Genomic DNA, 21,020 nt, shown 5'->3' on the forward strand with positions numbered 1-21,020 from the left:
TAATAGGAACTCTAAAATGTAGTCAATTGAGTTTTGTTTTTTAAGAGCATTGGTAGCCATGATGGAATCCAAAGTACATTCCTGATGGCATCAGGGACAATGAGAAACACAGGCATGGTACCTGCAAACCCTTTGAATTCTGTCTTTATTGCCATTTCTGAGGACTGTAGGAAAGTTTTTCGTGGTTCTGAGTTCCACTCTCTTTGTGTCAAGTTCCCAACTAATTAGCTTTCTACAGTTCCCCATATGATTGGAATCTCCAGCCCTTGGTTCAGTCCCCAAATTCCACATTTGTAATTGCTGGTGGTTATTGGCTGGAATCAGACTGGATCCAACTTAAAAACCGCACAGTGTCCAAAATACGATTTTGTTTTACTTGCTTTGTGTAGGTAAAGTCTGCTGCTAATGGAAAATTGGAAGCCAAAAGCTACAAAATTGGTGGGCATGGGTTGAGCACGTAAAAGCTGTTACAACATCTGTTACCTAACTCTAAGACTCCTGTGGTAGGATAAGTTGGTCATGCAATGGGTTAGATTGGCACTAGGTCACTCACCAACTTAAGAAAATGTCTGTGCATAGAGGTACTCTGTAAAACACCACATAATCCCCAACCCCAGTGGCACATCCCCCATAGGTATTAGTTTGGCTCCAAGAGACCCAAAAGCTTAGCTTAAAAAAAATGGGGTCCATGGGGCACCTGGGTGGCTCAGTCGGTTAAGCGTCCGACTTCGGGTCAGGGCATGATCTCACGGTCCGTGAGTTCGAGCCCCGCGTCGGGCTCTGTGCTGACAGCTCAGAGCCTGGAGCCCATTTCAGATTCTGTGTCTCCCTCCCTCTCTGCCCCTCCCCTGTTCATACTCTGTCTCTCTCTGTCTCAAAAACAAATAAACGTTAAAAAAAATTTAAAAAAAAATGGGGTCCTCAAATTCCAAAGAGTTGAGCATGCCACCTTCTGGCACACCTGCTTATTTTATGTCTTAGAACTATTTCCCAGAAACTATAAATATTAACAAAATGGCAAAATCTAACTAAAGACAACCTAGAATTATAATGGCCATTATGGGGAACATTCCAATGAGACAAAATAATTTATTTAAGAAGTTCACTTAAAAACAAGGGTTTCCAAATCAAGCAAACAGAAAGGGCTACTTATTTTATTTGGTGTGTAAAAGCTTCCAAAAGGCTTTAAGATTCCAAAATAGCTTCATTAAAATTTTCCTTGCAAGGGGCACCTGGGTGGCTCAATTGCTTAAGTGTCTGACTTCAGCTCAGATCATGATCCCATGGTTTGTGAGCTCAAGTCCTGCACTGGGCTCTGTGCTGACAGCTCGGAGCCTGGAACCTGCTTTGGATTCTCTCTCTCTCTCTCTGTCTCTCTCTCTCTCTCTCTCTCAAAAATAAAGAAAACATTAAAAAATTTTTCCTTGCAAAAGGCCAATGAAAAAACAAAGATGCAAAAGGTATCTAAAACAATACCTAGGCCTTCCTCATTATACCCTCCGAGGGGTCCATCACCAAAACACTGGCCCAGAAATTGAGGTCTATTAGTAAACAAGTTTTATGCCATGTTAACAAATTTACTATGTGGAAGAATATATTGTTACAAATTATGAAATGTATTTTATTTTATTATTTTTTTAATATGAAATTTATTGTCAAATTGGTTTCTGGGTGTCGTATGAAATGTATTTTAAATTTGCCAAACCACAAAATACCAACGTAAAAGCTAACAATTATTTACTTTTTTATTGTCACTAGAAATTAAGGTGTTTAATGTTTAAAAATTCAATATACGTAAGCTACTAGAAACAATAAAGGCAACAACTCCGTTCACAAGGAAACGAGGCTGTGTGCTTTTGGTAAAAGAAGATATGAGAAATGGAGACGCATTTTCGTTGAGGGAAAGGAAACCAATTTTGTCCTAAAGCGAGGCTGGTTATTTCAAAATAAGGAAGAGAAAAAACAAAGGACAAAATTTGGATTTGAAAAAGGAAGTTGTAGAAGGTTTGTAAAAGGGAATCTTGGGAAGGAAATTTTATGTGAGTCAAGCTGGCTAAGACTAATAAACTTGGTAAAAAAAATTTTAATATCAAAAGTATACTGATATATGGATAATGCTGGCCTTGTAGAATGCATTTGGAAGTTTTCCTTCCTCTTCTATTTTTGGAATAGTTTAAGAAAAATACATATTAAATCTTTAAATGTATCATTTAACTCACCTGCGAAGCCATCTGGTCCTGGACTTTTGTTAGTTGGGAGTTTTTTGATTACCAATTAAATTTCATTACTAGTAATTGGTCTGTTAAATTTTTCCATTTTTTCCTGATTCAGTTTTGAAAGGTTTTGTCTTTCTAGGAATTTATCCATTTCTTCTAGGTTGTCCAATTTGTTGGCATATAATTTTTTATGATATTCTCCCTATAATCCTTTGTATTTCTGTGGTGTTAGGTGTTATTTCCCCTTTTTCATTTCGGATTTTATTTGAGTCCTCTCTCTTTTTTTTCTTCTTAATGTGTCTGGCTAAAGTTTTATCAATCTTGTTGATCTTTTCAAAGAACTAGCTCCAGGTTTCATTGATCTTTTCTATTGTTTTGTGTGTGTGTGTGTGTGTGTGTGTGTGTGTGTGTTTATCTCACTTACTTCTCCTTTGATCTTTATTATTTTCTTTATTCTACTAGTGTTGGGCTTTGTTTGTTCTTCTTTTTCTAGCTCGTATAGGTGTAAGGCTAGATTATTTCAGATATTTTTTATTTCTCGAGGTATTGCTATAAACTTCCTGTTAAAAACTGGTATGGCTACATTTCAAAGATTTGTTTAACCTTATAGGGTTTCCCATGTATGTAACTGTTTTCTTTTCTCTTGCTGCTTTTAAAATTCTCTATCATTACTTTTTGCCATTTTAATTATTATATGTCTTGGTGTGGACCTCCTTGGGTTAATCTTATCAGAGGCCCTCTGTGCTTCCTGGTTCAGGATGTCTGTTTCCTTTCCCAGATTAGGGAAGTTTTCAGCTATTATTTCTTCCAATAAGTTTTCTCCTCCCCTTTTTCTTCTTTGGGATCCCTAAAATGTGAATGGTATTATGCTTGATGTTGTCGCTGAGGTCCCTTAACATATCCTCATTTTTTCTTATTCTATTTTATTTATTTTATTTTTCTGCTTGATTGCTTTCCATTACCCTGTCTTCCAGATCACTAATCCATTCTTCTGCATCTTGTAATCTGCTATTGATTCTCTGTAGTGTATTTCTTTTTATTTAAGTTATTGAATTTTTCATGTCTGACTGGTTCATTTTTGTATTTTCTATCTCTTTGTTGCAGTGTTCATTGAGTTCATCCACTCTTAAGTCCAGTATCTTTATGACCATTGGTTTGAATTCTTTATTAAGCATGTTGTTTATCTCCATTTCATTTAGCTCTTTTGCTATGATTGTGTCTTATTCTTTCATTTGGGACCTATTCCTCTGTCCCTTCACGTTGTCTAACTCTCTGTGTTTCTATGTAATGGAGAGGTCAACCACATCTCCTGCTCTTGAAAATGGTGGCCTCTGTAAAAGATGTACCATAATGCCCTGTAACACATTGTCCTCCCATCACCAGAACCATGTGATACAGGGATGTTTCATATGTGAGTTGTGTGCTTCCTATTGTTGTGGCAGAGACATGTTTGCTTTCAGTGCAGTGAGCTGCAATGACCTGCTGTGGATGTACAGGGCAGGGTTTGGTCCCTAGGCTATTGAGGGGCCTGTCTGAGACTGCCATCGGTTTGCAGGTGGGCAAGGTCAATATGTCACCCTGATACCAAAACCACACAAAGACACTACCAAACCACACCAAAACAAAACAAAGTCCCAAAGCCACAGGCCAATATCTATGATGAACATAGATACCAAAATCCTCAACAACATATTAGCAAACAGAATTCAACAGTCCACTTAAAATCATTCCCCACAATCAAGCAGGATTTATTCCAGGGATACAAGGGTAATTCGATATTTGAAATCAATGTGATACATCATATTACAAGAGAAAGGATAAAAACCATATGATCATCTCAACAGATGGAGAAAAGCATTTAATAAGATACAACGTTCATTTTTTTTTTTAATTTTTTTTTTAACGTTTTTATTTATTTTTGGGACAGAGAGAGACAGAGCATGAACGGGGGAGGGGCAGAGAGAGAGGGAGACACAGAATCGGAAACAGGCTCCAGGCTCTGAGCCATCAGCCCAGAGCCCGACGCGGGGCTCGAACTCCCGGACCGCGAGATCGTGACCTGGCTGAAGTCGGACGCTTAACCGACTGCGCCACCTAGGCGCCCCCAACGTTCATTTTTGATAAAAACTCTCAACAAAGCGATTTTATGTATCTCAACATAATAAAGGTGATATATGAAAAAACCCACAGCTAACATTATCCCTAATAGTGAAAAATGGAGAGTTTTCACTTAAGATCAGAAACAAAACAAAAATATCCACTCTAACCACTTCTATTCAACATAGTACCAGATCCTAGCCATAGAAATAAGGTGAGTAATCTATATATAGGAAACCTTAAAGACTCCACCAAAGAACTATTAGAACTGATAAATGAATTCAGCAAAATTGCAGAATATGAAATTAACATACAGAAATCTGTTGCATTTTTACACTAATAATGAAATAGCAGAAAGAGAAATTGAGAAAACAATTCCATCTGCAATTGCACCAAAAAGAGTAAAATACTTAAGAATAAACCTAACTAAGGAAGTTAAGATCTGTACTCTGAAAACTATAAAACATTGACAAAAGAAACTGAATATGACACAAACAAGGGGAAAGATATTCCATGTTCGTGGGTTGGAGGAACAAATATTGTTAAAATGTCCATATTACCCAAAGCAATCTACAGATTCAGTGCAATCACTATCAAAATACCAACAGCATTTTTTACAGAACTAGAATAAATAACACTAAAATTTGTATGTAACCATGAAAGACTGCAAACTGTCAAAGCAATGTTGAAAAAGAACAAAACAGTAGGTATCAACAATACCAGATTTCATGATATGCTACAAACCTGTAGTAATAAAAATAATATGGTAATGGCACACAAATAGACACAGAGATCAACAGAACAGAATAGAGATACTTGACATAAGTCCGTGATTATACGGTCAGTTAATCTATATCAAAGGAGGCAAGAATATACAATGGGGAAAAGACAGTCTCTTCAATAACTGGTGCTGGGAAAACTGGACCGCCACATGCAAAGAATGAAACTGGGCCACTTTCTTACACCATACCCAAAAATTAACTGAAATGGATTCAAGACCTAAATGTGAGACTTGAAACCATAAAACCCCTAGAAGAAAACAGGGTAGGAATCTCTCTCTCTCTCTCTCTCTCTCTCTCTCTCTCTCCCTCTCAGTAGGAAACTCTTTGACATCAGTCTTAGCAAGTTTTTTCTAGATATGTTTCCTCAGGCAAGGGGAACAAAGGCAAAAAAATAAACAACTGAGATCACACCAAAATAAAAAGCTTTTACACAATGAATGAAACCAGTCACAAAATGGAAAGGCAACCCACTAAATGGGAGAAGATACTTGCAAATGATTTTTGAATAAGGGGTTATATTACAAATATATAAAGAACTTATACACCCCAACACCAAAAAAACAAGTAACCAAATTTAAAAATGGGCAGAGGATTTGAGTACACATTTTTCCAAAAATATATACAGATGGCCTACAGACACATAAAAAAAATGCTCAAAATCACTAGTCATCAGGGAAATGCAAATCAAAACCACAATGAGGGGCACCTGGGTGGCTCAGTCAGTTGAGACTTCTGCTCAGGTCATGATCTCATGGTTCATGGGTTCAAGCCCCAGGTCGGGCTCTGTGCTGACAGCTTGGAGCCTCCTGCCTGCTTTGGATTCTGTATCTCCCTCTCTCTGCCCCTCCCCCACTTGCACACTGTCTCTCTCTCTCTCTCTCTCTCTCTCTCTCTCTCAAAAATAAAATTAAAATTAAAAAAAACACAATGAGATAACACCTTACAATAGTCAGAATGGCTAGAATAAAAAAGATAACAATGTTGGTGAGGATGTGGAGAAAAAGGAACCCTCTTGCACTGATGGTGGGAATGTAAATTTCCATAGCCTCTGTGGAAAACAGTAAGGAAGTCCCTCAAAAACTTAAATATAGACAAACCATATGACCTAGTAATTCCACATCTAGGTAATACCCAAGGAAAATATAAACGAATTCGAAAAGATATCTGCATCCTCATATATATTGCAGTGTATTCACAATAGTTAAGATATGGAAGCAAATGAAGAGGAATACAACGGAATATGCCTCCGCCTATAAAAAGAATTTGTGAGACTGTGCCATTTGTGACAATGTGGATGGCCCTAGAGGGTATTACGTTGAGTGCAATCAACAAAAGAAATTAAAATTCCATATGATTTCATTTATATGTAGAATCTAAAAAGCAAAAAAAATGAATAAAGAAACAAAGAACAAACAAAACCAAGTTAACTCCAAACCAAGTTAAACTAGTGGTTTCCAGAGAGGCGGTGGATGGGTGGATGGGTGACATAGGTAAAGGGAATTATGAAGTACAAACTCCCAGTTCTAACATAAATAAGTCTAGGCGAAGAAAAGTACAGCATAGGAAATATTGTCAATAATATTGTAGTAATATTATATGGTGACAGATAGTGACTCACATTTATTGTGGTGAGCATTGAGTAATATACAGAAGCGTTGAATCAGTATGTTGTACCCCTGAAACTAATAGTATGTTCATTATCCTTTTAAAAAACAGTACACTGGTATAAAGTTAGAATTTAGTTTCCTCTCTGTTAAAGTGATAAAATTTTCTTGGATTATTGATATACTCTTGATAAGAGATAATAAAAGGTGTGTGTATAGTTTTCTTTTTTTACCCAGATTACATTATCTGCCTAGAAAACAGAGATTCTATCTTATCAAAATAATTTTCTGTATTTCATGTTGTCTTTATCAAGTCTTCAATTCCTTGAAAGAGCTGAGTCTTCTCTACCAGAAGAGCTAAGATATTTTTAGAACTATTTAACCTTCTGTATTTGTGTATTTAACCCTCACTATTTAACCTTGTGAAATCTTTGTCACTATGGTTAAGTGGATAACTATTTATTGTTTCACAGAGACCTATGATCCTCTTTAACCAAGTGTTTTTAAATCTTTTGATATTTTTCAGAAACCTCCCAAAAATCAAATCCTAAATTAAGCCTTTTTGACCTTGAACCAACTTTGGGGATATCTTAAGAGGGTCCTGGGACATCTCAAAAGATTTGTTCTCTCCCCTTATTGAAAGAGAGATGTTAAAGTAATTAAGTGTATTTGATAGGTTAAATTACATGGGAAACATTGTGAAATAAGAAGTAATATTAAGCCTTTTTTATATTATATTCATATGGATATATATTATAAATGTTCTAGAAATTGATTAAATTCCTAGAAATTTGATATACCCTAGTATAATTTTATCAGTCATAATTCCATGTATTATTTTAAAATGTATATTACAGAAATAACCAAACTTCCTTATGAATTCCATTATAATGAACTCTCATCAGATCTTTAACCATGGAAAATTTTGAAGACTTTTATCATTCACAGAGAGTTATTATTTACTCTGATATTTTTGTAGGAGTGAGACTCATAGAAAAGGCCTTATCAAGTGCTCCTGACCATTGACACTTCTGTAAAACTAGATCTCAAATACACATCTCAAAGCTGAAAAAGGCTCCAACACCTGATATCTGTTCCTGTAGAAATGCTAGAGATTTCCAAATCAAATTGACTAGGAAAAGAAATAGCCTACATTGTGATAAACTGCTTCCATCCAAGATGCCACACCAAAGCTGCATGCTTTAACTAAACATGAAACCCTTCCTTCTTCTCTTTCCTCCCTATACTCTGGCATTGGCCTGGAAAGATAACACCATCATCTATATCTCTCAGGCCCTTGCTAAATGGCGGGGGGAGGGGAGACAGAAACCTTTCAGACTGCTAGATTTGTCCTCAAAATCCATGATGCTAAAGACCCTGTGATCCTCCCTCCAACCAATGTTTCTTCTATTCTCAATTGACACGCCCCCACCACCACCAGTTAGGAGTGCACTTACAAAGTCCAACTTTTATGGCCAGAATATCCAGTATCCCATTTTTACCTTTCTCCAGTTGTAACTGTACTTTGCTCAGTTAAACACAAATACCTATGCAAATCATAGTACATTTTCACCCCTACATTCTTATGATTATGTAAATCAGATCTGCCCCAATCACAAAAAGATCTCGCTAAAAGTATGCATCTTTGCAAGGCCAAAGTTGTACTTGATCATATGATAGCCTTTTATTATCTTTTAGCTGAACAAGGAGGTGCCTTTGCTGTGGCCAACACCACTTGAACCTGGATAACATTTCTGGGAAGTTGAAACTCAGATACACGAAACCACTGAACAAGCCACTTGGCTTTAGAAAGTGACTCCTTCAACCTGGTCTTTCTTTGACTTATTTGATTTTGATTGGTTTGGGCCTTGGAGACCATGGTTCCAAAGTGCACACCAGATATGGGGGATTATTCTGCTTATAATAATCACAGTCGTCTCCCTGGTGCACTGTATTCCTTCAAAAGCTTGAAATGCATTTTCATAGCTGCTAAACAAGCAAATGATCTCACTAAGACTAGAACGCAGAAAAAGAATGAAGAAAATGACCAATTTAAGAAATGTGAACCTAAAGCTGTGTCCTATAAATACCACAGAGATTCAACAAAAAGCATTATGACCTGTGAATACCACACAGAAGATGAACAAAAATTGTGGGAGCTTCAGAGCAGTAGCTGGGAGAGGTGCTAATGCCTTAAATTTTTATCACATCTCTCAATTAAGATGAGAGTCTGATCAAAAGGGGGGAATTGTTAAAGAGAGAGGGAGAGAGAGAAAGACAACAGGTCCAAAATAGAGTCACTTGTGCTAGGCCCACATCACCAAACTAAGGCTTAATTCCTAGGTTAACTAAAGTTTCAATCTCTCCCAGGAGCAGAATCTTAAACTAGTCAATCTGGAATTACCTGATTAGCAGTAGTGAGACCCCTGCTATGCCTCAAAGGAAGGTGACCTTGCCACAGACAATCTCCTTTTTGCCGGCAACTTCCTTGTTTTGGCTCCTTCTGCCTATAGAAGTCTCTCATTTTTGTATACTTCTTCAAACATCCTTTCTATCTGCTAGATGGGACGCTGCCCATGAATTGTTGAATAAAGCTAATTAGATCTTTAAAATTTATTCAGTTGAATTTTGTTTTCTTAATACTATTCAACTCAACCATAGACAATGTTCACAAATGTGCATGGCCATAGTTTGAGATCCCTGCTGTTGGCCATTACACATATACCCACCAGAGTTGTGATAACTTGAATAATTGGTTTAAAGTCATATCACTTTAAGCATTTTGGTTGCCCCCTTCATCTTACCTTCACAAAGTTTGCTGTTGAATAGTAAACCCACGGAATACAATTTGGGTCATTTGGTCCCGGACCAGACCTTTTAGGGACATTCCACCTGTAAGTTTTTATTTCTCCTGAAACAAATGAGAAGTAATAGAAAGAATTTACTAGTGTTACTTCTGTTCCAGATGTTTTACCTAAAGAAATAACAAACAGATCTTTATGTACTTTGGTTAATATTTATTACTGGGGAGAATTACTCATTCATTAGAAATGCTCCAATTAAACTCACATCTTGAGTTTCTCTATTCTCAAAATGGCAGATTTTTCATTTCAGACTATAGCTTTCTTTCTAATTTGCCCTATATATTATCAACTGATGTTTATTCAGGGCATAAAGACTTATTTTATTTTTCACTGTTTTTTCTCCTCAAATTCCATATCTCCCTCACAAGAGCTATGCTTGAGCACACTTGAGTTACTGTAGGACTCAGCCTTGATTTCTGATTGAATCACCAGGGAGCTTTGTAAACTCTTAACTGCTGAGATCTCATTACAAACCAATGAAATTAGAGTATCCGGGGCCTAGGACAAGGGCATCAGTATTTTTTTTAAAGATTCTCAGGTGATTCTAATGTGCAGATAAGCAGGACCTATTTAGAACCAGAGAGAATCAGAGAGACTTAGTTCCAAGTCTCAACCCTATCACTTCCTATTTATCTAACCTTTGACAAGCTACTTGACTTCATTGACCTTCAGTCTCCTTATTTGTAAAGTGGGTTAGTCATCCATTTTTCAGATTGTTGTGAAGTTTAAATAAAATTAAATACCTAGGTTAGTGTCTCACATTGAAGGCAGTTAATAAATGTTTATTTGTATGTATACTAATAACAAACGTATGCCAGGGACTACATCTATGCATCCCCTGTGGCTGACCCAGAGCCTTGCAGAGAAGTAATAAATAAACTCACATAAATTAGCAAGATAATCACATTGTAAACGTCTCAAATAAAAATGACATTTAAATCATTATCTCCTTTTGAACTATCTAGGTCCCATCCCCACCCCATCAGTACATACAACCTATAGCTGAATGTGAGCCACAAGGTTAAACAAAAATTATGCTTACATGAAACTGCTCCATATTTGCAAATACACCAGTAGGTTAGCAATATAATTTTAGGTCTGGTTTCCATTACCTTTCACAATAGCCCCCCTGCATTGTTAATTGTAAGATAAACTGCTGATATTTAGCTTCCTAAATGCAAATAGCTAAGGGCTGGTGTTATTAAAGTTGGAATGATTCATTGTTCGCCCCAGTGGGGGGTGCAGCTCTAAACAAAAGAGGATGTTCTGTGCATGTTTGTTGAGTGGCATCTTGAAGAAGAAGGAGGAGGAGAAATCTGAGAGGGGGCTGCTTACTTTTCTTAAGGCACTAGTTTGCTTTCCTTATCTCAGGCATGCCTAGAATAACCATTCTTCTCCAATTTGCCTGGATTTCGTGCACCAAATTAGTTTCTTGCTCCTACCCCTAATCTCTGGACTCTCCCAAGACTTTCAGGCTTGTCAGAGACCCTTATAGAATCAGACAGGGATCCTTATAGGGATTCTCCCCTCAGAGTTTCAGTGAGAAAAATGCTTCTCTGCCATGTTCTAATCATTCTTCTCTCTAACCCCATAAGGATGGTTAGAAGGATGCCTAGAAGTCTAGTCAGCACAGAAGAGCTATGTCCCTTACTAGTCCTCACCATTAGGGCACAGCAGCCTGTGAGGGCTCACCCAGCAGGCCCAACAGTCCTATCAGACTGCCTACCCATGCCTGATTGGCACTTTTCTTCCTCCCTCCTGAGTTGCTTTTAACCATCAAAAATGAGTAATTTTAACCGCTTTTTTGACCCATTTAAAACCATTTCCCTCAGGGGTGCTTGGGTGGCTCAGTTGGCATTTGACTTTAGCTCAGGTCATGATCTCACAGTTCTTGGGTTCGAGCGCCACATCGGGCTCTGTGCTGAAAGCTCAGAGACTGCTTGGGATAATCGCTGTCTCCTCTCTCTCTGCCCTTCCCCCACTCGCACTTTCTCTCTCTCTCAAAATAAATAAACTTAACATAAATAAATAAATAAATAAATAAATAAATAAAATAAAACAATTGCCCTCTTCATAAAAGCAAGACATCCATTACAGAAAATGAAGAAAGTACAAACACTGTGAAGAAATAGAAAAGAGTATCACCCTATTACTTAAAATACTACCCAAAATGTACAACCATTATTAACATTTTGGCTTATTTCCTTTTTAACCTTTTTTCCATGCTTGTATTTTGCTTAATATGATACCACAGGTTTTTCTCATGTCATTAAAACCTTCACATCCATTTAATGGCTGTGTAATAGTTCACTGTAAGGGGATTCCAAAATTTAAGTATCTCCCTATAGATAGACATTTAGAACATTCATGAGAGACTTCCTAAAGCAGTAAAACACAGGCTCCTGAATTGGGGAGTCGGGTGGGGTGCGGAGAGGCAGGAGAGTTTGGGATTGTGTCCAGTGAAGATTTCCTCCCCCCAACCCCATCCATGTAAGAGTATCTTGCTAACGTCTTCTGGTGATGCATTAAGAGTGTTTTCTTTTCTTCCTTCTATGCATCTTTAATTTTTTCCAAGGCTTATATGACTTTTATTGTAATTACTATAGTATTTCGTATTATTCTTATATATACATAAGTAAAGTGGCATATAATTCCCCTGTAATTACACCTATGATTGCTTTCAATTTCATAACTGAAGGTCACAGAGTCTCTTAACATTTACTACAACCACATTCCAACTGTGTAAATGTATGGTTCTTTTAATTATGAGATCTTCTCTCCCTTCAATGCATATTTTAAAACTCAACTGGAGTTCTACCTATTTTATAAAGCTTTCTCTAATTACTCCTTTCTTTATTTTCTCTGAATCAATCAATCGATCTTCATGGATTTTTCTTCTCTGAAATTTTTATAAACACTCCCAGATACATTCTTGAAACTCTCCACCAGTTAGAATTTCATTATGTATAGTCTGCATTACTACTGAAATAATTCATCTTGCTTGTCTTCTTTTTCTTCCAAACTCATTTTAAGCATCGCAAAAGAAATATAGCGCATAGGTTAAGCGCATAGGTTCTGAAATCCAACAGATTGAGGTCCTGCCATTACTAATATACGACCTGGTCAAGCTCACCCCTCTGTGTTTTAGTCATCTGTTAAGTGGACGTGACAATAGCGTATTTCCTCAGTTATAGAATGAGCATTTTTCACATTTTCACATAACTGAAATCAAGATGCATCTTCAAATCAGTGGCACGTTAAAGTTTAATTGGCAGTGTGTTTTTTTCTTTTTTTTAGTAACAGATAAAATAATGATGGATATTACAACCAATGGTATCAGAGTCCATGACATATGTTAGTGTCTACCTTGCTAGAACATGAGATTATTAGTTTTTTTAAAAAAATATATAAGGCACAGCACCTGGCCAAAGATGAACATTCAATATGTGTTAGCTATTATTATGTCTTACTACACTTTTAGGTCCCAAATAGAGCCCTAGAAACACCATAACCACTTGGTCATTAGATGAATGATGATCTCATATTGGGAGTGACTAGGTGATGGCTGGAACATATTGACACTAACATGAACTTTCCACGACCCTTCAAAGATCAGAAGAGAGTTGAGTCCAGTGTCCTTATCAGCATGGAGCAGATGTCTGGTGTAACTTACCTGGCTTTGTGATGGGCACTTGGAGTTGCTTCCCACTATCCATGTCTTCAATACCATGGGCTGAGATGGAGTAGGGCCGCTTAGCTTTGTTCTTAAATATGACCAGGATAGAGTCACCCACCTCGGCATGAACCATCGGGCCTAAAGGCAAAACACAGGCCTGTGTGCATTATCGGTGTTCTTTTCAACACTGATGTAATATAAATGTAGATGGTATTTGGCAAAATAAAACAAAGGTTACCTTCTTCATTAGTGCACTTCCTTTAGAGGGCAATATACGTAACATTAAATACTCATGTAGTATTTGGCAATTGGACCAACCTGGGTTCAAATCCTGCTTCCTTCACTTATTAGAGAGGTCTTGGGAAAGTCAAGTAACCTGCCTGACTCTCAATTTCCTCACCTACGAAATGGGTTTAATAACACCTATCGTAAGGATTAAATAAGATAATGTATGTAAAGCGCTTATCTCAGTGCACTGAAACACAGTAAGTACTCAATAAATAAATGCTGCCAATTTTACTACTGCTGAGACATAATCTCCAGGAAAAGCCATATCCACATGATATGGTGGCTTTCCAGTTGTATGTAAGCTTTGGTAAGTCTGAAATCGCTCATTGTCTGGTAAATGGATATATTAATAATCATCACCATCATGAGGGTCCAAAGAAATATTGTGTATAAAAGGGATTTGAAAGACAAGAGCAAAACTAAAACATCCACGTGCTGATTTATGATCAATACAGTGATTTCATTAATGCACGTCCAGTGCTGTGTCCCAGCGTTTGGATACCTTGAGGAGATGTGTGCTCCTCAGCACTCATGCACACACATTTCTGTGAGAAGCAACCCTCCTGTGTGCCACTGGGAATCGGCCCACACCCTGCTGGACCAGCATGACCGTGGGATAGCCCTCGCCCATGCCGGGTGCCCCTCACCTCTCCGTGCCTCAACAGTGGCACAAATGCAGCTTGCTCAGTGCAGGCGCCCCCCTGACAGAGCACCAGACACACCGGGGTCATGTGACACTGCTTCGAGAAGGATGGAACAGACTCCCATTTGGGAGTCACCTTAGACCTGGTCCTATGGTCCTGAGGGATTTATTTGCATTCTTGGGTGCCCATGGCAGTCCACATCATAGAAAGACACATTCATGGTAGGGAGTCTGAATATACCCATCCAGTCTTTACTGATGGTCACAATTGCTTTTCTGACAAAGGCCACTGAAGTGTTAAATCAGCCTAAAATTTGTTGGACTGGGGTGCCTGGACGACTCAGTCAGGTAAGCCTCCAACTTCCACTCAGCTCATAATCTCGTGGTCTGTGGGTTCAAGCCGCACGTTGGGCTCTGCTGACAGCTCGGAGCCTGGAGCCGGTTTCAGATTCTGTGTCTCCCTCTCTCTCTGCCCCTCTCCCGTTCACGCACTCTCCCTCGCTCTCTCTCTCTCTCAAAAATAAATAAACATTAAAAAAAAATTTAAATCAAATTTGTTGGGCTATTATGATCTTTGGAGGGAAATACTGAGTATGAATCAGGAAGTGTATGGAAAAACGCTCTTTTATTTTTATGATAGAGCTAGAAAAGAATGCATGTTTTTAAACAGCATACTTGGGCATAGTTACAGATAGGTGCACGCGCATGCATGTACTAAAATTCTTATTTGTGACTCATTGCCACTTCAATTGCACCTGCTTTGCTGTACTGGTAAGGGTGAATGTCTTCTGATTCGGGGCCTGATAGGTCCCAGGGAGTGGTAAGGAGCAAAGGTGTGCCTGTTGCCTGCCCTGTGCCCTTTGGAACTTCAGGAGCACAGGCCTGTCCCTGAAAAATGCAGAAAATGAGTGGATGGGCCTTGTGCTCTCCTGAGGGGAAGTACCACTGGGCTTACCTCTGACGGAGTCCCTCCTTTGTGCCATTTTACTGAGTAGACCCAAACCGGGGCTTTTTGAGGGGCAAACCACCCCACCCTTGGCGGGACCAGCACCTTTTTTTCTGGAGTTCATATGACAAACACAGCTCAAAAGAAGGAATGTTCCCACTGGGTTGACTCTTTTAGTGTGATAAGCTTGCATGTCAATGCAGGGAGGGTGCAGGGAAGGTGGATGGGGCATCTAATAATTTATCAAGCTAGCTGTCCTGGTGCCTTTTCTAATACTAAGAAGCACTGTGTAAACTCATATTATTTATACAAGTCACCTTGTGCATTTAAATATGGGAACAGAGGGGCGCTTGGGTGGCTCAGTTGGTTAAGCATCCAACTTCAGCTCAGGTGGTGATCTCGAGGTGCCCTGTGTCGGGCCCTGTGCTGACAGCTCGGAGCCTGGAGCCTGCTTCGGATTCTGTGTCTCCCTCTCTTTCTGCCCCTCCCCCACTTGTGCTCTGTCTCTCTCTCTCTTGAAAATAAACATTAAAAATATTTTTAAATAAAAAAATAAAAATGAGAACGGAAAAAAAAAAAAGGGGAACGGATTTCAGAAAGTCATCTAGATTAGCCTTCTGCCTAAAGATCTCATATTCATGACGGGGTCAGGTTTGGTGACTCCCAGGTGGAAGTGGGGAAGGAAAGCAAGGAAGGAAGAGCTTATCTGATCCCCAGGTCAGGCAGCCCAGGGCATCAGACAGGCACAGTAGGTGCTGAGATGGCCACATTCAGGGCCTCCTAAGCTTAAACCAGGCCTTCTACCCTTAGCACTCCTCTTATGCAAGGAGTTTCTCATTGGCTTGAATTATTTTCTTAATGTTTATTTATTTATTTTGAGAAAGAGAGAGGGAGAGAGAGAATCCCAAGTAGGCCCCGTGCTGCCAGCACAGAGCCTGATGCAGGGTTTGATCCCACAAACCATGAGATCATGACCTGAGCTGAGATCAAGAGTCAGACACTCAAATGACTGAGCCACCCAGGCGCCCTTTGCTGAAGTTGTTTTTATGGTGTGTTCGTATGGCCCTGTGCATAGATGATCCAGGCCCTTGAAGAAGCTATGCAAATACTCTGCTTGCTCATCTGAGGCATCACATTATTCCAATTAAAATGTCCTGGCTCAGCAGAGGGATGGGAAAGGAATTTCAGGGCAACAGATGCTGGTTAGACTGTTGACGATATGGACTCGTGTTTGCGTGTTATCTGGTTGACTCCCCTTTGAATGAGCTGAGTACAGAGCATGCTCCCTGACAATGGGAGGGCAGGGAGATGTCACACTTGGGTGAATGCACTCAGGCCACTCTGTCCCTGCTGTCCCTTCTCAGGTCTAAGTGTGACAGTGTATGTGTACATGTTCACGTGCCGTGGGGCTGGCAGCGTATGGCTGCGATCTGTGTCATACCCAGCAGTTCCAAGTGCTTCTCTCGTGGCGGCCGGGCCTTGATCTCCACAAATTCCCCATCGGTGTATTCTCTGTAAACCACTTTCTTGTACTGAGAGCCAATCCAGTTTTCGGTGTGGTTCATAAATATATCTCCATGTCTATAAATCAGAAGCAGCAGAAATTAAAGTTGTCAGGAGGTAGAAAAACCTTGGGTGCTCCTGAGTGATTCAGGGGTACTCAGGAGCACAGTTTCCCATACCTGGCTGCCATCAGAATCTCCCAGTGGAGCTCAACTTTTGCACCAGGCTCTCTGGGAGTGGAGCCAGGAATCTGCATTTGAAAGCACCGCAGGGGGTTCTGACTGGGGCAGGCCAGCACTGGCCCAGGTCTTACTTCTTGGGAACCATTGTTCCAAAGGGTGCTGAATGGGGGCCAGCCTTAGTTGGAGACTCCTAAGGGCCCCTTGAGGTGGTACTCCTCTTCCTGGGACTAGCCAAGCTCACACACATGCATGTGTATGCACACATGCACATGCTCACACTCTACTACCCTGAATTCCTTCAGATTCCATTTATATCATTCCATACCTTATTCTACTTTTCCACCTTAAAGATCTCGAGAAAGACTCTGGGTTGTATATTGTGCACATACTCATATACAAATATAGGCATAGTTGATTCTTGGTGTTCACAGGAGTCATGTTCTAGAAAGCCACCTTGAATACCGAAATAATGAACGCTAAACCATTGTCCCTAGGGGAAACATAAGGTTAGGTTTTGCAGGTGTTCAGAATGAATTGCCCCAAGACGTGCCACTTTGGCATGTGGATTATGTTGAATTGAAGGCAATCAAGACCCAAAAGATGCAGGAAAAAGCTCTGACTTTCCCTCTAACTGCCCAGAAGAATTTAGGTAGAAGACCCACTCCAGGAAGGGGCTATTACAGAAGGTAACTATCTTATAATATGAACTAGGGGTGGGAGACAGAGAGGAATTTAGCAAAGTCTGTTAAAATTCTTCTCTCTGTCCCATTGTTTCTGAGTGGCCCAGTCAACATTTGTTTACCTAACATGTACTCTTTTTCATCTTCCTATGAATTGCTTTCCTTCTCTTTGAAGTCCCAGACCCCTACTTCCTTCTCCTTCCTTCAGAATGACATATATATCTCCTTTGGCCTCACTGTCTTTGGAGTCTCTCATGATATGTGGATTCTCCCTATGTAAGTAAATTTGATTCTCTCCTGTTCATCTGTCTCATGTCAATTTAATTTTTAGGCCAGCCAGAAGAATTTGAACGGTAGAGGAAAATCCACCTCGCCGGCAAAAAAGTTTCTTCAGACCTCTGGTCCCAATACTTTCATCAACAGATTGATAAATACCCTTGTTCTATGTGTGCTTCTGTTTCAAGACATCTTATTTAATATATACTGCTGATTCATTAACTTTGAACTCATGGCCACTAGCACTATAAGTCACACCTGAAGGCAGCTTATCTAACATATGTATTTCCTCTGTAAGACACATCGCAGCCTTCTTGCACTTACCCTGGGGGCCATTTTAAACAGCTAAGTCACCAACGAAAAGCACACACACACACACACACACACACACACACAGGCACTAAATAGACCACAAAGAGGATGCTTGTTTACAGTGTGAAAGTTGAAACAAGACAGTGAAGACAGAGGGATGTTTTGTTTGTTTGACCTCAGCTGGAAATGTGCGCATTGGGAGACACAAACTCTTTGCTGCTTTATGCATACCTATGAAGGACCACAACAGCACCACAAAAATTGGTTTGGGTGTTACAAATCAATTTCAGTGACTAGGCAAATTTACAAATAGGGAATCTGCAAACAATGAGGATCAACCATATATTTAATCCATCACCAAGATACATCATCACAAAAAGACAGAAAAAAAATCTATCAGTTTTAGCTACAAAATAGAGTATGTCTCCCATCCTTCCATTTCCCTCTATTAAACTACCTGCACTCCAACCTAAGCCCGCTAGGTCACTTACCCGTATTAACTGGACTTGTTCTTAATCACTCTCCCTGCCACCCACGCTTCCCCCTTCCCTCCATCCTCTACTCTACACGCAGAGTGACCCTAACCTATAAATTCCACCAAGTGAGTCCTTGTGGAAAACCTGATGATGGCTTCCCACTGCCAAATTCCTCAAATTAGCTCTCACACCCCTTTGCTGTCTGCCTCTGCCAACCTCTCAGGCCTCGTTTCTCGTCACTGGCACCCACGCACTCTACGCTCTGGTCATCCTAAACATTGTCTCTTGAGCTCCACATGCCCTCCCCACCTCCGGGCCTTCCACGGGTTATTCCCTGTGCCAAGAACACTCTTGCCACCTCTTTGACTGGCCTATTCCTCAAGTCCCAGGACAAAGACTACTCCCTCCTTGACCACCTCTCTCCCTCTCTCCCCCAGGGGGGGCCATGTGCGCCTGCCGTGAGCTCCCCCTGTGCCCTGCACTTCTCCTCTCACAGTGATTGCCTCACTCAGGATGCTTGTTCTAACGTCTGCCCCACGAACCATGAAGTCTGTATGGGGAAGGACCTGGCCTGCCCTTATCAGCACTGTTTCACTCGTACTTTGTACAATGCCTAGCACACAGCAGGTACTTAACAAAGGCACCTATATCTTTGACCTAGACCATATGCTTTCCGAGGCAAGAGAATTTTTCTCCTACTTTTATTTTCCAGAAGTCCTAATAACACACGTGGTAGTGACAGAAATGCCTCTGGAGCCATAGCTTTACTGTTTCTCGGCTTTCCTCTTCTGCGGAGTGGGATGATAATAAGGCATTCGTCTCCCAGATTGCTGTGAGGATTATATGGGTTAGGATCTGTAAAGCGCTATGCCAGACACATACTGAGCACCGGGGAAGCGCATGCTCTATCACCATCTTGCTGGGAAGTCATGTGACATGCTGGGCCAAAGCTGAGCAAATGGGTCAAGTATACCCTAAGGGTCTTTATCAGTTAGGGTTTGTAAAAACCCTAGCAAATGCCTGGCACATGGCGGGTGCTCAAGAAATGGCAGTCACTATCTCAAGTCCCAGGGTGGTTAAATTAAATGCGTATCAGTCCACAAGCTCACGAGTACTGGGAATACAAGGTTTTTTCTCTATAACAACTTAATCTCTGTTTTCGAATTCTCTCCCACTGCACAAACCCTGGCATTGTGCTGATGGTCCCATTGGTTGCTTTTCTGGGATCCCGAGGGCTTCTCAGTGCGTTCTTAGGAAGCTCTGGGAAAGATACCTGGGGCAGAGGGTCTGGGCTAAGCCGGACAATAAATGTCTCGGGGATAACCCATACTGAGAGGTGGTTTGAAAGCTGGGTGTCTCCATGCCATGGCTTTGGCTCAACGAGCAGAGGCATAACAACTGGGGGGCAGAAAGGACATTTGTCCCTGGGCTTCGATCCGCAGGGGTGCCACAGGCATGCCACGACAGGAACCGGTCATTTCAATGTCTACTGAATTTTTATCTACAGATCTGTTGTACTTTGAATATGTGAACATGCTCTCAATCGGCTTTGTTTTTAGTGATTTATGGGCAATATCCAGAGTGGCAGGGCAGGGTACAGACACACCCGACACGCTTTATCTCTCTACGTCACCTGGAGACAATCCTGGAAGACTGAGACTAGAGCTTCCTGCCAGCCCAGAGAGATGGGGTCTGAAGACACAAATTACACGGAGTCTCAAGAAAGTCATGGAAGATGAAGAGTATAAGGGCTAAGAATATACATGCAATATACATACAACAGAGTTATCATACAACTATTTCTTCAGTTATAGCAGCCTTTTAGTAAAAATAATCACTTTAGAAAAGGCTGAATTATGATTCATTTCATTTTCCAGTGCACCAGTATTAGTCTTTAGCTTGTATTGGCGGCACTGGCTTTGCAGGAGAGGAGTGTCTGGTTTAATAAGTGGGTTGGTGAGTCATGGAATACATTTTAAACCGCCCTGTCCCTGAGGCAAATCTTTTTTAAGTGGAAGAGGCATTTTGTTTCTTCATTTATCCATGAGGTGATGCTGTTATACTCTCTTTTCCGGGTGTCTAAACCCTCAAAACAGGCCAACAAGTAAGACGAGAAAAAAGACATGTTAAGATTAGGAACATTTGGGCATAGAGGAGTCCGTGTGTGACACGACTAAAGAGAATCAGTATGGGGGAGGGGGTCTGATAATAAACAACAAAGAGGAACAAAGACATGGAAATTAACATGCTTGGTGGTGAGAACACAGATTTGTCTTTGTTCAATTCCAGTGTCAATGACTAGGGGTTAGTCTTACCTCTGTGCACTGAGTCTCCTGGTCTGTATATGGGGACAGGGAATAAATAACCTAAGCAGCAAGTTGTTTAGTGGAGGGTATGAACTTTGGGGTGGAGTCTGCAGGTCAGTGCCCAGCAGATGACTCTACACCTTGCATGACTCTACCCCAGTACATCCCA

The 21,020-nt window shown here is 40.3% G+C and overlaps 1 protein-coding gene across 2 annotated transcripts in view; it reads right to left on the bottom strand.

Moving 5' to 3' along the window:
* The window catches only part of HEPHL1 (hephaestin like 1), an 81,907-nt gene that overhangs the window by 11,038 nt on the left and 49,849 nt on the right, over positions 1–21,020 (bottom strand). For both annotated transcript variants that reach the window (XR_007144940.1, XM_047823894.1), the window contains exons 13-15: positions 16,558–16,697; positions 13,237–13,377; positions 9,504–9,610 (exon numbers count right to left, since the gene is read on the bottom strand). Coding sequence is in view for 1 of the 2 variants with exons in the window: in XM_047823894.1 (XP_047679850.1) it covers positions 9,504–9,610; positions 13,237–13,377; positions 16,558–16,697 (388 nt within the window). In the remaining variant the exon portion in view is untranslated. The remainder of the gene's footprint in view (positions 1–9,503; positions 9,611–13,236; positions 13,378–16,557; positions 16,698–21,020) is intronic.

This window comes from Prionailurus viverrinus, chromosome D1 (assembly GCF_022837055.1).
Source record: "Prionailurus viverrinus isolate Anna chromosome D1, UM_Priviv_1.0, whole genome shotgun sequence".
Classification (NCBI taxonomy): domain Eukaryota; kingdom Metazoa; phylum Chordata; class Mammalia; order Carnivora; family Felidae; genus Prionailurus; species Prionailurus viverrinus.